This window comes from Syzygium oleosum, unplaced genomic scaffold (genome assembly GCF_021117445.2).
Source record: "Syzygium oleosum isolate NSW1041296 unplaced genomic scaffold, Sole_v2.1 Sole_v2.23, whole genome shotgun sequence".
Classification (NCBI taxonomy): domain Eukaryota; kingdom Viridiplantae; phylum Streptophyta; class Magnoliopsida; order Myrtales; family Myrtaceae; genus Syzygium; species Syzygium oleosum.
In genome coordinates, this window is record NW_026607507.1 from 4285943 (window position 1) to 4306750 (window position 20808).

Here is a 20808-nt window from a genome sequence, read left to right on the forward strand (position 1 = left end):
ATGGTCTAACTTCGGACTGAAAAAACCCCCAAATACCCTTGAACAAAAAAAAGGCACGAGATTATGGTCATGGTGTGCCCAATATGTGAAACCCACAAGTTACTTGATAGGATCGGAATTGCATCTCGCCATTAACCTCGGTAAACTTCGTCATTTAGAGTGAGAACCGTCTGGTCATATCGAGGTACATCGAAAAAAACGTCGGACTTTCCGGTATTTATTAAAGGGAATTCGAGGAGAGTAGTCTGATTATTTCTGGGTACCGTCAAATTATTCAAGATTCACATGCGCTCGTATACGAAGCGGGCAATTTCGAGTCAATTGGAGGACGGGCAAGACGGGTATTGAATGGTCGGGATGGAATTTCATAAAAAGCGAAACTAAAATCGATATGTCTCGCCTCACTCATTAAAGTGGTGGACCTGACTTATTAAGCTGAAGTGTGCACGACCGCCGAATATGACCAAAAGAACTCAAAGTTTGGTGGTTAGGGCTTGTCCCACTTTTATTCGGCTGATAATGATAGCATGGAAACATCATTTTCTTTTCTTTTTTCTTTCTTTGTTTTTTTTTGGGCAATTTCGGTACCGCCGCGCCAAGCGTGAATTAACATATTATTATTATTATTATTATCGTGTACATCAAAGCAAAGCTCATCTAACACGGAATTATAAGGATCATAGAAAAGTGAAAAGAATAAAAATCCTTAAATTTGTCCCCGCACCAAGTAAAACCAAATAAGTCAACCCTTTCGGACACGAATATTCAGTCGCATAAATTTGGGAGAAAAGAAAAAAAATTCCGAAAAGTTGTCCTTAGCTTAGCTAAAAAGAAATTGACAATTATTAAGTGAAGTTGGTATCCGCCACTGTCTCACTGTATAAAACCTTGCGCCATACTTCGGATGTCGATTAATTGTCAACCCCGTACGAGATAATTTGTCTTTGAATACTGTTATTACTGACTTTGATTATTATGTCGACAGGAAAATCGTGGAGTAATCTAAAGATGAAAATAAAGTTAACCAGATCAACTCTATGCTTACTAGTAAGATCATTCGACCAACAGGAAATAATGAACGCGCTGTAAAAGCAAATCACTAATCGAAGCTGAAAGCCAACAACTTAAATTTGTGCTTACTGTGTAGCATTCGATGGTTACGCACAACGGGTGATTACGAGAGGACGGACATATACATACATACATACATATATATATTCATGTTTGCCTGTTCATATATTTTTTTTAGCGCTATAGAAAAATCGGTATTATCAAGCCGTGCTATTATAAAGTCTCGATTTTTGCAATTTCAGAATTGGATATTCCACGTGTCAGAGACATTCGCCGCACATAACCTAACCATTTTGTTTTTTGAATTACACGCGGGGGCTGGTGATATTGATTTCTATTTTATTCACGTCGAGATGGGATCTGGCAATAGTTTAGATGAGGATGGACAGATGATAATATGGAAAAGAAGAGCAGCCAGAAGTGGAAAAACGATAGTTTATATGAGGATAGACAGATAATAAAAATGTAAGAAGAAGGAGAAGAGAGAGAGAGAGAGAGAAATGATGGTGTTCAACCATGGCGGACGCACCGAGGGATGGGTCCCATCAATTCCGTTTATTTATACGTACGTGATGCAGATGCTTTTGGCGCATCACTCCTCCACACACCTCTCCTGCCCCTTCGTCCTTCGTCCTTCCTTCCTTCTCTGTGTGTGTGTGTGGATCGATCGCCATGGGGGACGCTGCTGATGCTGGCATGGACGCCGTCCAGAGACGTCTCATGTTCGACGACGAGTACGTATCCAACCCCACCCACCCATTTCGTCCATCCTCCTCTTCGTCTTCTTGTTCTTCTTCGTCGTCGTCGTCTTCTTCTTCTTCTTCGGGGTTTTTTTGTCCTGTTTGGGGTTGTTTAGTCTTCTTTGTTCGGGGGATTTTGTGGGTAGATGGCAATTCGTTTCGATTTGGTCTTATGTTTAATGGGGTTCTCGGGTCTAATGGGATTGGGATTGGGGGGGTGTTCCCCCTGATTTTTCCCATCGGGAAGGCGCGACGCTTCTGGTAGCCGAGCCTCGGCTTCGAATGGAAGCTTTGTGTTGAGACTCTGGTCTCCGAGCTCCGTTAGTTGATCCGTTTACGGTTGCTGGCGTTGCTGCTCGGGAATTGCATGACGTGGTGAATTCGATCTAGCAAATTGTTTATATTTCATTTCTTTTCGATTTAGTCGTTTCATTTCTCCGGATCTTCTTCTTCTTCTTCTTCCTTTGCGTGTGTTTTGTTTTGCTTACCTCTGGTCTCGTTATGATTGTGTTGCAGATGCATCTTGGTGGATGAGAACGACAATGTTGTGGGTCACGAGTCGAAATACAACTGTAAGAATGCTTGTTCTGGCTACGCAATTGCTCTTATCTGGCCGATTTGGCCTGAATTATTTTGTTTTATGATGACCCACTTCCTGTGCCCTTCAATATGTTGTTCAAGATTCATTTTCTCAGTATCTACATGTATTTGCTGGTTGGCTTTCATTATCAACTCTTCCCAGTTTGTCGAAAATATTATGTGTGGAACAACAAGGATATGTTTATTGAATTTTTTGGCCTTCTTAGAACATTTTCTGGCCTGCCATCCATGGGTTGTGCTTCAGCCGGTTTTTCGAACATCATATATCACTAGTCGCTTTCTCCTAGGTGATATTGCAATTGAGTGGTTGGTGCTTCGATTATTTGCAGGTCATTTGATGGAGAAAATCGAGTCCTTGAATCTGTTGCATAGAGCCTTTAGTGTGTTCTTGTTCAACTCAAAGTATGAGCTGCTGCTTCAGGTATGCAATAAGCATTCATTCTGGCTATACTTCTTGTTGTGTTACTGCTGCTATTTTACCTTTCTTGCTGATAAGGTGGGTTGTCGTCACGGGCATATCTAACTTCTTGAGGCTTATCTATTTTTCTGGAACAGCAACGCTCTGCTACAAAGGTAACGTTCCCCCTTGTGTGGACAAACACCTGCTGCAGCCACCCATTGTACCGGGAGTCCGAGCTTATTGCTGAGAACGCCCTTGGTAATAGAGCATATTTTGCGCACTCTGCGTTTCTTGTTATCTGCATGACTGCATCTTTCTCATAGTAGTGGGAGACTTCCAATTCATGCATGTCCATGAGGCTAATTAAGTCTGCACTTTGGCGTCACTTGCATTCATATGATGGACAGGGGCGAGGAATGCTGCACAAAGGAAGCTCTTGGACGAACTGGGCATTCCTGCTGAAGATGTGCCCGTTGATGAATTCACTCCTCTGGGTCGAATGCTGTATAAGGCACCTTCTGATGGGAAGTGGGGAGAGCACGAACGTAATACCTTCTTACCTTATACCTCAGGCTTTCCTTTCTCTGGAAATTTTGGGTAGATTTTTAGTGCTGGTGTAGCGTATCTTGACTTTGGTAAATAACTGACATCATTTGTAATTCTTACCGGCATTTTTAAATTGTACGTCTTGGAAAATCCAACATTCTTATGGCACTACCAAATATGCCACTTAAGATCCGATGATGCACCTCGATTTATTTGGAAGGAATGTGGGTGGGGAAAAACCCAGCATGAGCCGCTTTGATATTTGGTTCTTGGTCTCTTCGGAGATATCTGATAAAATTTACATTTGGTTTTTGTTTATTCTTTTCTAGAATTTCTTATGTTAATAGATGTCAAATATTCGGTGGGTTGCTTCATGTTTCTTACTCATGCTCGTGGATGGCACGCAAGGGTCCTGATGTGTATGTAATTTTGCAGTCGATTACTTGCTGTTCATCGTTCGAGATGTGAAGGTCAATCCCAACCCCGATGAGGTTGCGGATATCAAATATGTGAACCGGGAGCAGTTGAAGGAGCTGTTGAGGAAAGCCGATGCAGGCGAGGGGGGTCTGAAGCTGTCGCCTTGGTTCAGATTAGTGGTGGACAACTTCTTGTTCAAGTGGTGGGATCATGTCGAGAAGGGGACACTGAAGGAAGCAGCTGACATGAAGACCATTCACAAGCTAACCTGAGATTCGTGTTTGAGTAGCAGCAGTCCAATAAGGACGTAGACTTGGACTTCAAATTGATGTTATGGAGCTGCTCAATCCCAATAATGTCGGACTTAAATTTCAAATTTCAATGGTCAAAACTTGTTTTCAGCCAGGGTCATGTCCAGTTATTGTGAACAGCCATTGCTATTGTTGGCAGCAGAGTTATTCTATGATCCCTGAGACCAATTACATGATTCGCCTGGAAAGTCACTGCTCGATTAAGGAACTTCATTAGAGCTAAAGTTATAATGCATATCGAGATAATGACTACCATATTGATAGAAATTGCCATCAAAATATGCTAATATTTTATGATTATATGATTTGCTTATTGTCAAAAGGCCAGAGCTCAAGCCACGATTTAATTTATGTCCGCTAGCTCCATGTAAATTCGATACGAGACATATTTGAGATAAATTTAGAACATGTAAATTTGACCTTGGATTTGGGTTGTGTCTTCACACATCACACCTTTTTTTTTATAGGTAGTCTCGGATAAACCGTATGAGGTACTCAATCGTTATTCGTTATTAAACAAAGCGAAAGCGATAAAAAGGGATGGGAAAAGGAAATAGAATTTCAAATCGACAAGGCGAAAGGTAATAAGGTAAAAGAAACGGGGTAGTGTTTGATTAATTGCAAATGATGTATGTTAGGATTGTGCAATCTAGACCGTTCTGAAAACCAATCTAGTTTCAAGTTCTTAATCTGAGTGAAGAACCATTTAGGAATCGAATCAATCGGACCGAATTTAGAACTAATTTCATGAAGTTTGAAAGTCCTAATTTTTCTCTTTAGCATCATTTTTCTATTTTTCTTTGTTATCTCCTGACACTTCAGGACTCTCTCTCTCGCTCGCTCTTGGCTCGTCGTTGCTAGTTCGAGCCTTGCAACCCTTGCTCGTCCTCGACTCGCCCTTGCTCATCCTCGACTCGCCACCCGTGCTCATTCTTGACTGGCCCTTGTTCATCTCTTACTTTGAATCCATTTTGTTACTCTTACTCATATTATCGTGCCCTCCCTCCCTCTCTCTCTCTCTGTCACTCCCCCTCCCTTTTGCTCTCCGACCCTTCAACGCGAACTCCAGAAGGCACCCCGCAAGCATCGGTGGCGCCTCTCCCGCGCGCGCCCCATGAGAAGCCTCCTCAGGGCTTCGCTCCCCCTCGCCGCGAGGCTCCTCCTTTCGCGGAGCCCGTTCGGGAACGGCGCGCCGCCGCGGGCCATAGGACCGGCGGAACTCGCCGCCGTCTCGTTTCGCCGTCCCTTCGCCAGGTGGGTCTTCACCCACGAGCCCCTTCCTCCCCCCGAATGGGTCGAGCCCTTCAGCGACGTCTCCGACATAGCCTCCTCCGCCCCGCAGGACCTCACCCCGTCCCCGTGGGTGGGTCACATTCTCGATCTCCTAGACGGGTCCGCGGACATGGAACCGAAGCTGGACGACTTCTGTCGGAAGTTCTTGATCAAGCTGTCCCCGAACTTCGTGTCCTTCGTGCTGCGGTCCGGTCAGGTTAAGGGTAGGCCGGACGTCGCCGTTAGGTTCTTCAGGTGGGCTGCTCGGCAGGGGAGGTACGAGCACAGGATTGAGTGTTACGTGTCTTTGATCGAGCTTCTCTCGATATCTGGGGATTTGGATGGAGTGGCGAGTGCCTTTGCGGGGTTGAGGAGCTCGGGGTTCTTGATGACGGTGTCGGCGGCGAATTCTCTGATCAAGAGCTTCGGCAGTGTTGGAATGGTGGAGGAGTTGTTGTGGGTGTGGAGGAAGATGAAGGAGAATGGTATCGAGCCGAGTTTGTATACCTACAACTTTTTGTTGAATGGTTTGGTGGATTCGAAGTTTGTCGAGTTGGCGGAGCGGGTCTTTGAGGTGATGGAGAATGGGAGGATTGGACCTGATACCGTGAGCTATAATATATTGGTGAAAGGATTTTGCAAGGTGGGTAAGACCCAGAAAGGGATGGAGAAACTAAGGGATATGGAAACGAAGAGCGTGGAGCCGGATAAGATCACATATTTGACTTTGATTCAGGCGTGTTATGGTGAAGGGGATTTCAATTCTTGTTTGAGACTTTACCGTGAGATGGAGGAGAAAGGTTTAGAAATCCCTCCTCATGCGTACAGTTTGGTCATAAGTGGGCTTTCCAAGGAGGGAAAATGTATGGAAGCTTATGCAGTTTATGCGAGCATGACTAGAAATGGATATAGAGCGAATGTTGCAATCTACACAGCTTTAATTGATTCATATGCAAAATGCGGGAGCATAGAAGAGGCAATGAGGCTCTTTGATAGAATGAAGGATGATGGGTTTCACCCGGATGAGGTCACGTACGGGGCTATCATTAACGGGCTGTCCAAAAATGGGAGGTTGGAGGAGGCACTTGCACACTTTGAGCACTGTCAGAATAGTGGGGTGACAGTTAATGCAATGATATATTCTAGTATTATTGATGGTCTAGGGAAGGCAGGGAGAGTGGATGAAGCTGAGAAATTTTTTGAGGAAATGGCCGATAAGGGATATTCACGGGATTCATATTGCTATAATGCCCTGATGGATGCATTTACGAAGTGTGGTAAAATAAATGAAGCACTGGCGCTCTTCAGGAAAATGGAAGATGAAGGTTGTGATCAAACAGTTTACACATTCACGATACTCATTGCTGGCCTTTTTGCGGAGCACCAAAATGAGGAGGCTTTGAAATTGTGGGACGTGATGATTGACAAAGGGATCACTCCAAATGCAGCATCTATCAGGGCTCTATCTACTGGACTTTGTCTCTCAGGCAAAGTGGCTAGAGCTTGTAAAATCTTGGATGAATTAGCACCAATGGGTATCATTCCTGATTCAGCTGTCGAAGATATGATCAATGTGTTGTGCAAAGCTGGCCGTATTAAGGAAGCTTGCAGATTGGCGGATGGAATTGTCGTTAGGGGTCGTGAAATACCGGGAAAAATACGGACTGTTCTTATTAATGCCTTGAGAAAGGCAGGGAACACAGATTTGGCCTTGAAGTTGATGCACAGCAAGATCGGTATTGGCTATGACCGAGTCGGCAGCTTTAAAAGAAGAGTTAAATTCCTGACTCTTGTTGATAGTTGAGTCTTTGGGAATTCTCTTGTTGCACTGTATTTATTGTCAGTTCTACCGTTTGTCTATGCAATAAACTGGGTAAGATTGTGGAAGAGCTGGAAAATCCTGGGTTCTCACTCTTATAGTCTACCTGGGCGTGGTTGATGAAGTTGTGATTTCAGAGTCTGTCAGAAGCCCGATTCTATTGATTCTGTACTGGTAATAGGAGTAGAAAAACTTGATTGACTACCTTAAGCTCCTTGGTGCCTATGATTCTGCAAAGATGTTTCGAGTGCATCAAAAGTTCCAATTCCAGGTCTGTGCTCTGCTTTATGTTATTCCTGTTCCTATCTTGACTATGATTACTATGGAACCTGTTGCATCTATGGATGGAAGTAGATTAGTTGGATGATATTTGTTACTTGACGATTATGGCCGTGGATTAGTTTCTGTAACCCGTAATAGATGCATGAGTCTACCGTCATTTGCATCTGATCAGAATTTTACTATATTTTATGTTTTTTTGGGAATTTACTATAGAGAAAGCAACTAAGAGCTCCTGCATTGCCATAAAAGATTTAAAATGTTGCGATTACTATTGCTTGAATCCTTCCATCCGATTGGTCCAATCTTACTTTGGATTTTGAGAGAAGAAGATTGAACAGCTCTCCTGTCATATTTGAAAGGGCATGGTATAGTTTCATATTTGTAGTTATACTAGTCCAATTTCGAGAAATAATTAGGACATGACTAACATCCAACCATGTTTATGTTCTGTTACTATTCCTGTAGCTACTTCAACTCCCAGCTGTTACTTGATCTAGTTCTGTTTATTTTTATTACAATTCGAGAGCTCTAGCAGACGGAAAAACCGAAGTAGGCACGTGTAGTATGAGACAAAAGTTTCTCCATCTGTAATTTGAGGCTAAGGCAGTTGCATGAGTTGATTTATTTCTAATAAATTTCAATCTTGTAATTTCCCCCTTTTTGTGCCCTTCAATTTGTTCTTTAAGTTTCATTTTCTCAGTATCTACATGTATTTGCTGGTTGGCCTAACATTATCAACTCTTCCCAGTTTGTCAAAAGTGTTATATGTCGGATAAGTATATAATCATTGAATTTTTTGGCCTTCTTTGAACATTTTCTGGTCTGCCATCCATGGATTGTGCTTTTGCTGGTTTTTTGTTCATCATATATAACTAGTTCCTTTCTCCTTGGTGATATTGCATTTCAGTGGTTGGTGCTTCGAAATCCGCAGGTCACTTGATGGAGACTATTGAGTCTGAGAATCTGTTGCATAGAGGCTTTGGTGTGTTTTTGTCAACTTAAAGTATGAGCTACTGCTTAAGGCATGCAATAAGCATTCACTGACTATTCTTCCTGTTGTGTTACTGCTCTAGGCTTTCTCACCTTTATTGCTGATAAGGCGGTCGTCGTTGGCATATCTAACTTTTTGAGGCTTATCTATTTTCTGGATCAGCAACGCCCTGCCACAAAGGCAATGTTCTCCCTTCTGCGGACAAACACCTGCCGCAGCCACCCATTGTACTGGGAGTCCGAGCTTATTGGTGAGAATGCCCTTGGTAACAGAGCATATTTTACGCACTCCGCGTTGCTTGTTATCTGCACGACTGCATCTTTCTCATAGTAGTGGAGACTCTAATTCATGCTTGTCCATGAGGCTAATTAAGTCTGTACTTTGTCGTCACTTGCAATCATTTGATGGACAGGGGCGAGGAATGCTGCACAAAGGAAGCTCTTGGACGAACTGGGCATTCCTGCTGAAAATGTGCCTGTTGATGAATTCATTCCTCTGGGTTGAATGCTGTATAAGGCACCTTCTGATGGGAAGTGGGGAGAGCACGAACGTAATAACTTTTTACCTTGTGACTCAAGCTCTCCTTTTTCTTTGGGAATTTTAGGTAGATTCCTAGTGCTGGTTTAGAGTATCTTGACTTTATTAGATAATTTGACATCAACTGTAATTCTTATGGCGTTTTTAAATTGTACGTCTTGGAAATCCAGCATTCTTATGGTACTATTAATATGCTGCTTAAGCTCCGTTGATGCACTCCAACTTGGGAGAAATGTGGGTGGAAAATCCTGCAAGAACGACTTTGATATTTGGTTCTTGGTGTCATCGGAGACATCCCAATAAAGTCGACATTTTAGTTCTTGCTATTCTCTTCTATATATATATTTTTAATAATTGTCAAATATTATGCGATAGAATGTAGGATATGTGATGATTTGCTTCAAGTTTCTTACTCATGGTCATGGATGGCATGCAAGAGTCGCTGATGTTTATGTAATTTCGCAGTTGATTACTGGCTGTTCATCGATCGAGACGTGAAGGTTAATCCAAACCCCGATGAGGTTGCCAGATGTTGAGTACGTGAACTGGGAGCAGTTGAAGGAGATGCTGAGGAAAGCCAATTGACGCAGGTGAGGAGGGTCTGAAGCTGTCACCCCGGTTCAGATTAAGTGGACAAATTTCTTGTTCAGCTGGTAGTGGGGATCATGTTGAGGAGAGGGGGACACTGAAGGAAGCAAGCTGATGTGAAAAAGCTTTCTCAAGTTAACCTGAGATTTGTGTTGAGCAGCAGTCCAATGAGGATGTTATTAAGCAGCTGCTGCTCAATCCCGAATTCAAAAGTCAAAACTTGTTTTCAGCCAGGGGTCATTTCCAGTCGTTGGGAACAGCCATTGCTATGCCATTGTTGGGTTTTTGAGAACTTTTAGGGGATGTTAGGTAACTGGCCAAACAGTACTCGATTTTATTCTTTTGTTTCTCGGAACAAAAAAAAATATAGAAATTCATTTGGTAAATTTTGTATTTCCGGGCATAAATTTGTTTTTAAAATCAGTTTTGGAACAGAATCAAGAATAAAAAAAAAAGCTGATTCTTGATTTTGAGAACAAGAATCAGAAATGGAAAAGAATTTTTTTTTCTTCTTTTTCTTGGCTGGTCTTCTTCCTGGCTTGTGGCTGGCCCGAGGCCAGCGCTAGCGAGGGCATCGTGGCCCTCGCCGGCGAGGGCCGCTCGTGGCTTGGGCGAGGATCCTGCAAGGGCGGCTCGCGGCGTGGGTGAGGGCGGTGGCGACGGTCTAGCCCTCGCCAGCTCTAGCCTGTGGCCGGTCGCTGGCGCCGGCAACTTGGCCATGGGCCAAGGGAAGGGAAGAAGAAAAAAAAAATGGAAAAAAAAAGAATAAAAAGGAGAAAGAAATATTAAAATATTTAAAATATTATTAAAAAAAAGAAATTTTGTGTAGTTACCAAATGTATTTATGTTCTTTTTCTATTTCAGGAATATACATTTTGAGGAGTTACTAAACGTCTTCGAATGCTTAAAAATTGTTTCTAGGAATGGAATAAAAAAAATTATTTCTGAATAGAAATTATTTTCGAAAACAGAATGGTTATCAAACGAACTCTTAGTATGAAGTTATAACCCTTTCCACATAACTTTTGTTAATTTTTAGGGAAAATTCTAAATAAGGGCTTGAAGTGCCATTATTTTCTCAAATAAGGGCATGAAATGGATTTTGTGTCAAATAAGGACCTGAAGTAATTATATCTATTTTAAAGAAGGGCCTGACCTTTCTTGTGGTGAGGGCATTTTTGTCTTTTTACTTTTTTTGAATTCTTTTCCTTTTTTCGTTCTTTTTTCTGGATTTCCCTTCTTCGGCTGGCCACCGGCGAAGCCCAGCGAGGGCTGGGCGAGGGTTGCCCTCACTCGATCTAGCGAGGGTCGCCCTCGTCGGCAACAGGCGAGGCGCCCTCGTCCTGGGCGGGGCCGGCCCTCGCTAGATCTAGGCGAGGGACGGCCTCGCTTGGGTGAGGCCCCCTCACCTAGATCTGGCGGGGCCGCCCTCGCCGGCCATGGGCGAGGTCGGCCCTCCCTAGATTTGGGCGAGGGTCGCCTCGCCAGCTGCTGGAGAGGGACGGCCTCACCCATATCTGGCGAGGGCCGACCTCGCCCATGACCGGCAAGGGCGGCCCCGCTCAGGACGAGGGTCGCCTCGCCCAAGCGAGGCCGTCCCTCGCCTGTTGCCGGCGAGGGTGACCCTTGCCCCGCCCTGCCGGGCTTCACCGGTGGTCGACCAGTCACCGGCAGGCCAACAGGGGAAACCAGAAAAAAGGAAAAAGAAAGAAAAGGAAAGGAAAAAAGAAAAAAATTAAATTAAAATTTAAAAAATTTTGGACGAAAATGCCCTTCACCTCGTTGGTCGGAATATTTCGCCGGCCGGTGACCGGCGAAATCATGTCCTTATTTGAAACTTTCATGGCCACTTCAGGTCCTTATTTGAGATCGACATGTCACTTCAGATCTTTATTTGACACAAAGTCCACTTCAGATCATTATTTAAGAAAATGAGGACACTTCAGGCTTTATTTGAAATTTTCCTTAATTTTTATGACTTGAAATTAAAACAGTGAAATCAGACTTTCAGCGCAAATGCAGTGAAATTGGTGGGGGACAGTGACCTGTTCGGCGTGTACAAACAGGAGGTCAACGTCAACGATTAAAGCAGCGTCAACATCCCCATCAAACGGTTGGTGGACTTCATAAAGCGCGTCCTCACCAATAAATAAATAGATAAATAGTTAAAGAGTGTGAGCTGATGCACGTGATTCTGGCAATTGTTTGTGTTTTTTTTTCTTTGTGCTTTTATTAATAAAAAATTAATCATACTTATTTTAAAACTACCTAATATAATGAAGACAAAAACACTTTATAATTTTTTACTGTTGTAGAAATATATATATAGAACCAAATTATTTTTAAAGGGGTAGCTGGCTAGTGGCTAGTACCTAAGTAGTATATATAGAATATAGTGAAAATGGTTGGATATGACAATTACTTTTTGATGTGATATTTGTTTTCGAAAGAGACCGAAACGAGAAATCGATCATGCATGTTGTGTCAATAGCTATAAACAATTTGATTGACGTTTTACATCATTTCATAAGTGCTCGTACATTAAGTCCGACGTACTTTCCATGAATTGAGAGCTCAAGATATTGTATTCTATTTAGCATTTCTTTCGACCTACTTTCCTAACTTTTCTATGTCAATGTCGTAAACACGCGTGATGCTAAGCTCGCTTACAATTCGTTTTAGTATTGTGTTTTTTTTTTTTTGGTAACCAAGGTGTTCGGGCCAGCTTGTGCGCACCTCGACTATTCATCGGAGGAGACTAAAGACAAAGAACCCACCGCCACGCCCCCACTTAAATCACAAATCTTCCGGTGGGAATCGAATTTGGGACCAATGCGCCTAACCATACAATCCCAAGTACGCCCTAATCAACTGAGCTACCCATGGGTGGGTCGTTTTAGTATTGTGTTGGTAAAACTGAATATATATTATGTTGAAAGACATAAAACTTAACTTAAAAGAAAACAAAATCTATGTTGATTAATTTATAGATGTTTAAAACCCAATGTCTATTTACTGCTGGTCGTCGAAAAAGATAACCGGAAAACTTTTTATGTCGAAATTTTTTTTATTACTACTGTCAAATTATTACGCTAACGTGAAATAAGCTCTCTTTTTCTATATGTTGTTTCTTAGTTTACGTGTATTTGTCAATGGATCCTATCAAATTGGAAGTTGTAACGCTCTTTTACAGAACTTTAACAGTATCTATGTGAACTTTGGCATATTGTAAAGTGAAAGACACATGATATTTGATTACTTGAATATACATGGGATTCATGTCTTTTTTTAATCGCGTTATGGATACGTAAACGTGTTCGAAAGTAGAATCTAAAGACCCGAACGATGCATAAAAAAAAATGTTAATTAAGAAGGTACATGTACTTAACAAACTAATTAGATTGATTTGGAATAATCTCTATAGCATACTTTTGCCCGTCGAAAGTATTATTAAAAAAAAACACGAAACTAAGGAAAAATGGGTCTTTTGAAAAATTAAAAATCGAAGAAAGAAAAATTAATTAAAAAGTACAGAATCGAAGGGAAATGAAAAAAAATTTGTGAGTGGGAGTGAGTAAGATCTTGCCCCCTTAAATAATCTTCGAGGCTCCTCTATTACTTGCCTTTATCTGAAAGTGATTTCGCAATTAATGCTCTTCTTTCCGACCGATTTAAACCAAGATTTAGATTTGGGCGTTCTTTTATCCCGAGCTAGATATAGATTCGGGATTTAGCACTTTCAACAACATGGTACCGGATGGGGACCCCTAACCTAGACGGGTATCGCTTCTTGGCAAAGCCGTAGCATCCGGAGAGAGAAATCTCGGCGTGCTCATCACCGATGACGACACGAGATCCGGCGATCGATCGCCATCGCGCTTCGATGCCGAGGCGAATCCATCCTTACGGAAACGAACGGGTGTCTGCAAGCTAGCTGTACCTGAGTTGTGTCGCTTTTTCAGATTAACTTGCTTCGCGGGATTTGCATATTTATTTTTCCTTTCCGACCAAGGAAGGGGGGAAAAATAAAATAAATAAATATATTCCACAGAAATTGCAAAATTTCGGAATGTTAAAATTGACGTTGACGACGTGTGAAAACGATTCCCTCCTTCCCTCCTGTGCGCATAAAATTCCTTTGCTTTCCTCCTTCCCCCTTTCTTCTCCCCGGACCTCCTGAGCTGGGACGACCGGCGGCGTTGGCACGCCTTCCTCCTGCTTCTCTACGCCGTCTCTGGTTTATGAGGTAATCGGTGGACAGCCCCTCCTCCTCCTCCTCCTCCTCCTTCTTCCCCCTTCAGCTTCTCCCCGTGGTTTTTGGGCCCTCTCGATTTCCCTTGCCTCCCCCCGCCCCGCACACGGTGCAGCGGCAGATCTGCTGCGACTTGTGAGGTTCTTCACGACGTGGGTTCCCGAGATCCACGCCTTTCCTTTTTGCTGTTGCTCGCGTGGGTGTCGTGGGAAAGTGTGGTGGTGCGGGTGGAGGGTCGGTGATGGTTTCGCTCTTCGATGGGTCTTTTTTTTTTTTTTTTCTCTTTTTACTGATTTGCATCTGGTTTAAGTTGCGCCCGTGACGGAGCAAAAGGTTGGATTTTTGGTTGTGGGTCGAGAACGTGGTGGAGTGATCGCTCGACCCACTTCACACTTGGACATGATATGTAGAGCCGAAAGAATAATCAGGACATAGGAAATCGGCTGCGTAGGTATGTACGTCATTCGTTCGGCCAATTGACAATCAGGAGACGGATGGTGTACATGTCTTGTTCGGTTGCTGTTGGTAGTGGCGGCCGGCGAGGTTTTCTGAAATTGTGATGTGGCTTGATCCATTGAAGTTAGTCTGTAAGAGATTTTCCTGTGCAAATGAACTCTACCCCCTCGATAAGATCAAATGGTCTTTGAAACTGTGATTGGTTCGATCTATTAGAATGAGCCTACCCAACCTCTTCTCTGCTATGAAGTACCGTTTCAATTAGATCAAATCCGTAGCCAATTGCTAGTGCTTACTATAGTTTCTTTGCTGATCCATTATGCTAATATTGTAGGTACTCATAAATACTTCTTCCGCTGTCTTTTTTCTGTTCTGTTGGTGCTCCCGAAGTTTACTTGCCTTTTTACCGAATAGTGGTATTAAGATCTGCTCATGTCGTTAGCGTATTTGGGATCACCTTCTTTTGACAGTTCTTCTGTCCTGTCTAAAGTTTCTAACTTAACAATCAGCACTGTCTAGTCTCAACATAGTTCTTCTGTCCTGTCTCAATTGATATGCCTTGTCAAAAATTAAATTGCGAGGTGTTCTCATCTCAGAAGCTGTTTCTTTTCTGCGAGAGAGAGAGAGAGAGAGAGAGAGAGAGAGAGAGAGAGAGAGAGAGAGAGAGAGAGAGAGAGAGAGAGAGAGAGAGAGAGAGAGAGAGAGAGGAAAGGGATTTGGGATTACTCTACTTGAGTGATGGAACACAAATTCCAGAGCAGCGACAGACTTGTCATTCGAGTTCTTCAAGAAGCGACAGAATTGTCTTTCTGCTGGAATGGTCATTCCAGTTTTTCAAACCTGTCTAACCAGCGGAAACGGAATTAGTATAGGAGTTATGATTCCGTTTCCAGCCAATTCTGCACACCAAACATGCTGTTACAAACAATGTCGAGTAGGAAGAAACTCATTCTTCAACTCTCAGTGGAAGTACTTGCGCTGCCATTTTCATGAATTGTTGAAGAACAGTCATGGTTGGAGGAGTTATGCAACTAATTTCTGGTATATAATTGTGAAAGGGGGAGGCTATGAGTTTCAAAGTTCAAACCAATAACTGTCTACTTTTAAGTAGGTCTTTTCAGTCTTGTTTTTATATTTTGATTATCTCTACAAGTGGACATAAGATGAGATAGTTCTGCTCTGTTTCATCGCATAACATATTTGCTGGCGCAGAAATTAATTTTAGTCCTTGTTTCACCCCTTTTCCAAATCTTGAGAAAGAAACTCGCAACCATGAGGGAGACGCAGTTTTCATTATATTTTGGTTGGGGTGGGGGGAGAGTGAATATAGTTTGCATATACTTTAACGACTTGTATGAGAGGTTTTGTTTTCCTCAAATTCCTTCTTTCCACTTTTTATCTTTCAATTGCATAGAGCTGTCTTTTAGTTTTTCAAGTCCATACAGGTGCTTGGAATAGGATGGCATTGGTCACCACTGCTGAAGTTTGTGATGCAAACCCCCAACTGATTGGGAGCGGTGAACTTCGGGCACTGCAACCTATTTTTCAGATCTATGGAAGTCGCCCAGTCTTCTCTGGACCAGTAGTCACACTTAAGGTCTTTGAGGACAATGTTTTGATTCGTGAGTTTCTAGAAGAAAAGGGCAACGGCAGAGTTCTTGTTGTTGATGGCGGCGGGAGCTTACGGTGTGCTATTCTTGGGGGAAATCCTGTTGTTCAGGCTCAAAATAATGGTTGGGCTGGCATAGTTGTGAATGGCTGCGTCAGAGATGTCGATGAGATCAACGGTTGCGATATTGGGGTGAGGGCATTGGCATCCCATCCAATGAAAGCCAATAAGAAGGGTATAGGCGAAAAGCATGTTCCCATAACTGTTGCTGGAACAAGGATCTCCGACGGGGAATGGCTTTATGCCGACACTGATGGAATCCTGATCTCCAGAACAGAACTTTGTGTTTAGTTTAAGCTAAGCACAAATTGGATCACAGGATGATTACTCTGGCGGGGATTTGTGACTTGGTTCGTGACCTTAATCGAAACATAAACAAAGCTAGCTTTGTTAGTTTCGAGCTGCGGACATTGAGCCATCCTTTCCCGTCTCTCTGTTGTATTTGAATCTTGCGTAGATATTCCTGTCAAATGCTATCGTATCGTATCGTATCGTGTTGTATGCACTTTTAAAATGCTTCGAGTTTCTTTCCCATTCTGCATGATGATTGAACTTGATGGTTTCGGTTATAAGTCCCTGAAATGAAGGTATATGACAGATGGAATTTGCAATTCCAAATGAAGGGCTTACTCACATTTACACGTTCTCAGGTTACCCAATGGAATGATCATCAGGGTCCACTGCTCTGTTTCTCAGGTTACTCCAATTTTATGCTTGCTATTACCAGGGAAATACCCTGGACTTAGATAACTTCCTCTCTTAATTCCCTCCTCAGGTAGTTAATGGAGGGGAGACATGAGAGTGAACTGAACCTTGTCGATGGAGTGTATCATACTCTCAATCGATTCAGTTCGGCTCTTAAGTCCACATGTGTTGAGCCCAAACGAATGCATTGTGCGCTTTGTAGTCCGTTTACAGAACATTGCACATCCCCATGGTATAAATGAATTAAACCCTACTCTCTTGCGAGATTAGATCGATGAACAAATGCGTCGGTGTAGATAGAGAAGCTCTTTTTGGCTCGTCTTTGCAGTTCACATGGGATAGATCACATCGAGCACACCACAAAAGTTAGATTTGAGGTTTGCATGAGCGTGAACTCGTGTGTGGTTATTTTGAGAGAGAGACCTCTTGAAGGAAAAAACATAAAATAAATAAAATGACGATTGTGAAATTTGGACCGGCAGGGTTATTTTATTTTACTGGGGCTAAGTATATTCGAAAGTCTAAAATTTATTATAAAAGTGCAATTGAGTCCTAAAACTTGTCACATGAGTATAATTGAGCCCTGAAATTTTCAAAAATTTCAATCAAATCATAAAACTTATCAAACTGATGTAATCGAGTCCTTCCGTTGCTTGAATTTTTTAAAAGTTTTAGAATTTGATTACATTTTCTAAAAATTTTAAGACTCAATTATATTTTCGAGATAAATTTTAGCACTTAATTGCACCTGCTCTTTGAAAGTTTTAAGACTCAAGTCACTTTCACCATAAGTTTTGTAACTTCCGGCGCCCTTATCCCTATCTGTTTTTTTTTTTTTAGTACCATCCTCGAACGAGGTTTTCTTGTCGATACACAGAACTTAACAGTTCGGATTCCCAGGAAGAACTGAGAAATGTGAACAGGAGGATGCTCTGCCCGGACGACTTCCCTCGTCCGCGTCTTGTCTCCGCCTCTCTTGGGTTTCCGCTCTCAGCCCAGTTCGATTGCGCCCCGCCGACTGTGAGTTGATCCCGCCTTTTGCTTCTTCAGTTTAATCCTCCGCCCACACGCCGAATTCATCTCGCTAGACCCTCTCTGATGCATACGTGATTGAGCTGGTTCCGATTCCGTGTCATCGTATCGAGATCGGAGCGTACTTTTCGGTTGATTCATCGCGTCGGGATGGAACCAAGGCGCGATTTTGATGAGGAAGACGGAATCAGCAGGAGGAACAGGGCAAAGGGTGTTGTTGCGAAAGACGAGCAAGGAGTGGACAGGATCAAGGATTTGCCGGATTCCATCTTGATTCACATCCTCTCGCTTCTGCCCGCTAGGGACGCCGTGAGGACCCTCATCATCCCTAGCTTCGGTCGCCTCTGGACTTCGATTTACAACCTGGACTTCGATTGGTGCCTGGACCACGATTGCTCGAACAGTTCGCCCTGGCACTGCAGTTACGACGAGGGCACCCTGTTGAGGTTCGCGGAGTTTGTTCGCCGCGTGGTCGCGCTCCACCAGGGCCCCAGGATTCGTAAGTTCCGCCTTCATTTCGAGTTCTCGATAGACCACCAATTGGATGAACTCATGTCCCTCGAGCTCGAGCCCGAGGAGCTAGCGATCATGATTAGGACTGGGGGATTGGCAGGTGAGGTCAATCGGTGGATCGAATTCGCGGTGAATAGAAAGGCTGAGACCCTTGATTTGGATTTTCTGGCGTGCGGCTATCCAAACGTGGGGTATAAGTATGAATTGCCTGACTTTGTTCTCCAGAGCAGCTTCTTAACTGAATTGAAGTTGGTGAGCTGCAAGGTGAATTTATCTACAAATATTGTCATGAGAGCGCTTAAAGTGTTGTATCTTAAGGAAATTGCGCTGAACGATGATTCGACCAAGAACTTCATAGACGGGTGTCCAGTGCTCGAGAGTTTGACCGTACTGGATTGTTATGGCCTGTGTGAACTAAATTGTGTATCCCAGAAACTAAGGAGTGTGACGGTCGCTCCGGGTATTCTTGAGGAGTCGAGAGTTAAAGTTGCCTGTCCAAATATCGAATCACTAAGCATCTCTGGATGGATTGAGCGTCTGGAACTAGAGAACCTGTCATCTCTACGAGATGCATCCGTTGATTTCTCTGATTGTTTCTTCTGTGTACCTGATGAGTATTGTGAGGTCCGAAAGATTCTAGAGGAGCTCCATCAAGTGAGAGTACTTACGATGCATCATCACCCAATTCTGGTGAGTTGATCTTCAATTCCTTATTTCTGACCTTCCCACTTTAACGTGGATTCTTGAGGTAATCATGTAAGTGAGGAAGCGAATTAGTAAATATGATTTTCTAAGCAGGGAAGGTATGGTTCTTAGATTGGTGGACAGTCAAAACATGCCGGTGTCCTGTGCCATTATAAGCACTTCCGCATTATTCTCTTCCCTGCCGCAGTTTGTGATCAGCTTGAGAGTATCATCTCAGTAATTGCTTGTGATTTCTGCGAGAGGAATTTCATGGACTCGTTCAGATGATTATACGTCTTTCATTTGATGCGTCATGATTATTCATTTTGTTCTACTAATTGATGACTTGTAATTCTGGAATAAAATCAGGTTCTCACGGTATGGGAGTTGATGAACTTGCCTTGCCCGTCTAACAGTTGGCAGCGCTTGATTCTTAGGACAATGCTTACCAAATGGCACCTTCCCGGAATTGCCAATGTATTGAGAAGCTCCCCTAGCTTGGAAGTGCTAGATATACACATCATCCCGGGGGAAAAGACTTCCATTGCTGTAAGTACATCTATCCCCATTTGAAGCTGTGCCCTACATGCTATTCTAGGGGTGTGCAAAATTTCGTGTAACTGTCTGCTCTGATTTTCTAGGCACAAGAAGCATGGCATCATTTGTACGAGATTTGTGAGGGGAACTACTGGGATTTACAAGATCGCTCTTTTGGATGTCTTGCAGACTGCCTTAGAATCGTCAGAGTGTCTGGCGACATAACAAAGGATCATGTGATTCAATTAGTGCGGTTTTTACTCCGTAAGGCATTAGTTTTACAGAAGCTTGTCATCTCTTCAGGGCCGAATGATTCTTCCATTTCAGTTGAGGAGTCGAAGGAATATTCTGACAAGTTGTCGAGTTTTCCGAGAGGTTCTCCTCAAGCTGTAGTTGTGTTTTCTAATGAAGGACGTTCTTTCCCTGAAAGCTAAGTTTTAATCCAGGGTCAATAAGAAGCGCCACCTACCGCAAGGTGGATTGTTACAGTCCTGATCAACCAGATTTTGTGGTTATGAAGCATATCTGATCAAGCTTTCTGAAGTGTTAGTTTTTTGGGTTTACAGTTCTTCCTTCTGATTTCCTTTTCTCTCCGGCAATGGGTTTTACCTTTTGAAGATGCATCGGCATCGGGATCGCCTGAGGAGGAGGCTGCTTGTAAAAACTATTTCTCTGTCAATATGCTTGGCAGGCCAACCTGTTTTTGAAGCGGAGGATTTTGGAGCGACCACTTTTAACATTGTAAGTATATTCAATATCTTGAGCTCACTCACAAAACCATAAATGTGAATAAATTTCATCCAATGTCTCTCTCCATGGCAAATCTAGGTGAATTATGAAAGCTCAACATAAGCAATACGTTCGGTCTTTAAATTATAACCTAAATATACTTATAATGTCTTTGATCTCATCTAATAATGTGAACATACCAGCCCACTTGATCATACAACCATAGTAGGGATGGACTGGATCACCTGATTGAGTTCATCCACTGCAAACTCGATTACCTATAAATGTCATACTTCTTAGGTTAGTCATGAAGTAATCGGTGAAGTGTTGGGTATCTACCACATAATAGATTCATCTAAGTATCAGATTAGTTCCGTAGTATATATAGTTTGTGCGCACTTTATTATTCCAAATCAATCTCTTCACACCGACTAATCAACCGTGCACAACATGGGAATTAGCACTAGTGTTGCTAGATGCTTGCATGATTACATCCAAGAGAAAACTTACAAGTCTTGCACTTAGGTTTTTTAAATTTGAGAGCACAAGTTTGCTAGAATATAGGCTCGGATGCTACAATATTTCAACATGCATATTGAAATAATATACACTTTGAACGGATGTGTAATTTGTTTGGCTTTTGAGCGACACTACAAA

At 42.8% G+C, this 20808-nt stretch overlaps 5 protein-coding genes across 14 annotated transcripts; all 5 read left to right on the top strand.

Annotated features, from left to right (window-relative positions):
• The first annotated feature begins 1674 nt into the window (after nucleotides 1-1674).
• On the top strand, nucleotides 1675-4261 carry LOC115682347 (isopentenyl-diphosphate Delta-isomerase I). Its single transcript, XM_030606543.2, has 6 exons — nucleotides 1675-1805; nucleotides 2328-2383; nucleotides 2741-2832; nucleotides 2967-3069; nucleotides 3219-3356; nucleotides 3793-4261. The coding sequence occupies exons 1-6, from the start codon at nucleotides 1744-1746 to the stop codon at nucleotides 4044-4046; spliced, it is 705 nt and encodes a 234-aa protein (XP_030462403.1). The 5' UTR covers nucleotides 1675-1743; the 3' UTR covers nucleotides 4047-4261.
• A 762-nt stretch (nucleotides 4262-5023) lies between these two features.
• LOC115682344 (pentatricopeptide repeat-containing protein At1g03560, mitochondrial-like) lies at nucleotides 5024-9312 on the top strand. Of its 9 annotated transcripts, none has more exons than XM_056302251.1 (4): nucleotides 5024-7447; nucleotides 8366-8440; nucleotides 8532-8714; nucleotides 8862-9312. In XM_056302251.1, exon 1 carries the CDS (start codon nucleotides 5200-5202, stop codon nucleotides 7159-7161), a length of 1962 nt encoding a protein of 653 aa, XP_056158226.1. In that variant the 5' UTR covers nucleotides 5024-5199; the 3' UTR covers nucleotides 7162-7447; nucleotides 8366-8440; nucleotides 8532-8714; nucleotides 8862-9312. The 9 variants fall into 9 exon arrangements, with proteins under 9 accessions (XP_056158226.1, XP_056158224.1, XP_056158228.1 ...); XM_056302249.1 differs by having other exon boundaries at nucleotides 8532-8699; XM_056302253.1 differs by having other exon boundaries at nucleotides 8590-8699.
• LOC130134772 (isopentenyl-diphosphate Delta-isomerase I-like) lies at nucleotides 8290-8953 on the top strand. The gene is made up of 4 exons (XM_056302445.1): nucleotides 8290-8308; nucleotides 8390-8440; nucleotides 8532-8714; nucleotides 8862-8953. The coding sequence occupies exons 1-4, from the start codon at nucleotides 8290-8292 to the stop codon at nucleotides 8951-8953; spliced, it is 345 nt and encodes a 114-aa protein (XP_056158420.1).
• Nucleotides 9313-13666: 4354 nt separating the features above from the next.
• Nucleotides 13667-16569, top strand: LOC115682348 (putative 4-hydroxy-4-methyl-2-oxoglutarate aldolase 2). The gene is made up of 2 exons (XM_030606544.2): nucleotides 13667-13820; nucleotides 15728-16569. The coding sequence occupies exon 2, from the start codon at nucleotides 15742-15744 to the stop codon at nucleotides 16240-16242; it is 501 nt and encodes a 166-aa protein (XP_030462404.1). The 5' UTR covers nucleotides 13667-13820; nucleotides 15728-15741; the 3' UTR covers nucleotides 16243-16569.
• A 952-nt stretch (nucleotides 16570-17521) lies between these two features.
• On the top strand, nucleotides 17522-20226 carry LOC115682346 (putative F-box/LRR-repeat protein At3g28410). 2 transcript variants are annotated; one of them, XM_030606536.2, is made up of 3 exons: nucleotides 17522-18891; nucleotides 19255-19434; nucleotides 19527-20226. In XM_030606536.2, the coding sequence occupies exons 1-3, from the start codon at nucleotides 17839-17841 to the stop codon at nucleotides 19854-19856; spliced, it is 1563 nt and encodes a 520-aa protein (XP_030462396.1). In that variant the 5' UTR covers nucleotides 17522-17838; the 3' UTR covers nucleotides 19857-20226. The 2 variants fall into 2 exon arrangements, with proteins under 2 accessions (XP_030462396.1, XP_056158358.1); XM_056302383.1 differs by having other exon boundaries at nucleotides 19612-19851.
• Nucleotides 20227-20808: the final 582 nt, after the last annotated feature.

Coding starts and splice junctions, on each gene's coding strand:
- LOC115682348 (XM_030606544.2), top strand. CDS start 15,742: ATGGCATTGGTCACCACTGCTGAAGTTTGTGATGCAAACCCCCAACTG.
- LOC115682344 (XM_056302251.1), top strand. CDS start 5,200: ATGAGAAGCCTCCTCAGGGCTTCGCTCCCCCTCGCCGCGAGGCTCCTC.
- LOC130134772 (XM_056302445.1), top strand. Junction 8,441..8,531: donor TCTGTTGCATAGAGGCTTTG/GTGTGTTTTTGT, acceptor TTACTGCTCTAG/GCTTTCTCACCTTTATTGCT. Junction 8,715..8,861: donor TATTGGTGAGAATGCCCTTG/GTAACAGAGCAT, acceptor TTTGATGGACAG/GGGCGAGGAATGCTGCACAA.
- LOC115682347 (XM_030606543.2), top strand. CDS start 1,744: ATGGGGGACGCTGCTGATGCTGGCATGGACGCCGTCCAGAGACGTCTC. Junction 2,833..2,966: donor AGTATGAGCTGCTGCTTCAG/GTATGCAATAAG, acceptor TTTCTGGAACAG/CAACGCTCTGCTACAAAGGT. Junction 3,357..3,792: donor GAAGTGGGGAGAGCACGAAC/GTAATACCTTCT, acceptor GTAATTTTGCAG/TCGATTACTTGCTGTTCATC.
- LOC115682346 (XM_030606536.2), top strand. CDS start 17,839: ATGGAACCAAGGCGCGATTTTGATGAGGAAGACGGAATCAGCAGGAGG. Junction 18,892..19,254: donor TGCATCATCACCCAATTCTG/GTGAGTTGATCT, acceptor GAATAAAATCAG/GTTCTCACGGTATGGGAGTT. Junction 19,435..19,526: donor GGGAAAAGACTTCCATTGCT/GTAAGTACATCT, acceptor CTGATTTTCTAG/GCACAAGAAGCATGGCATCA.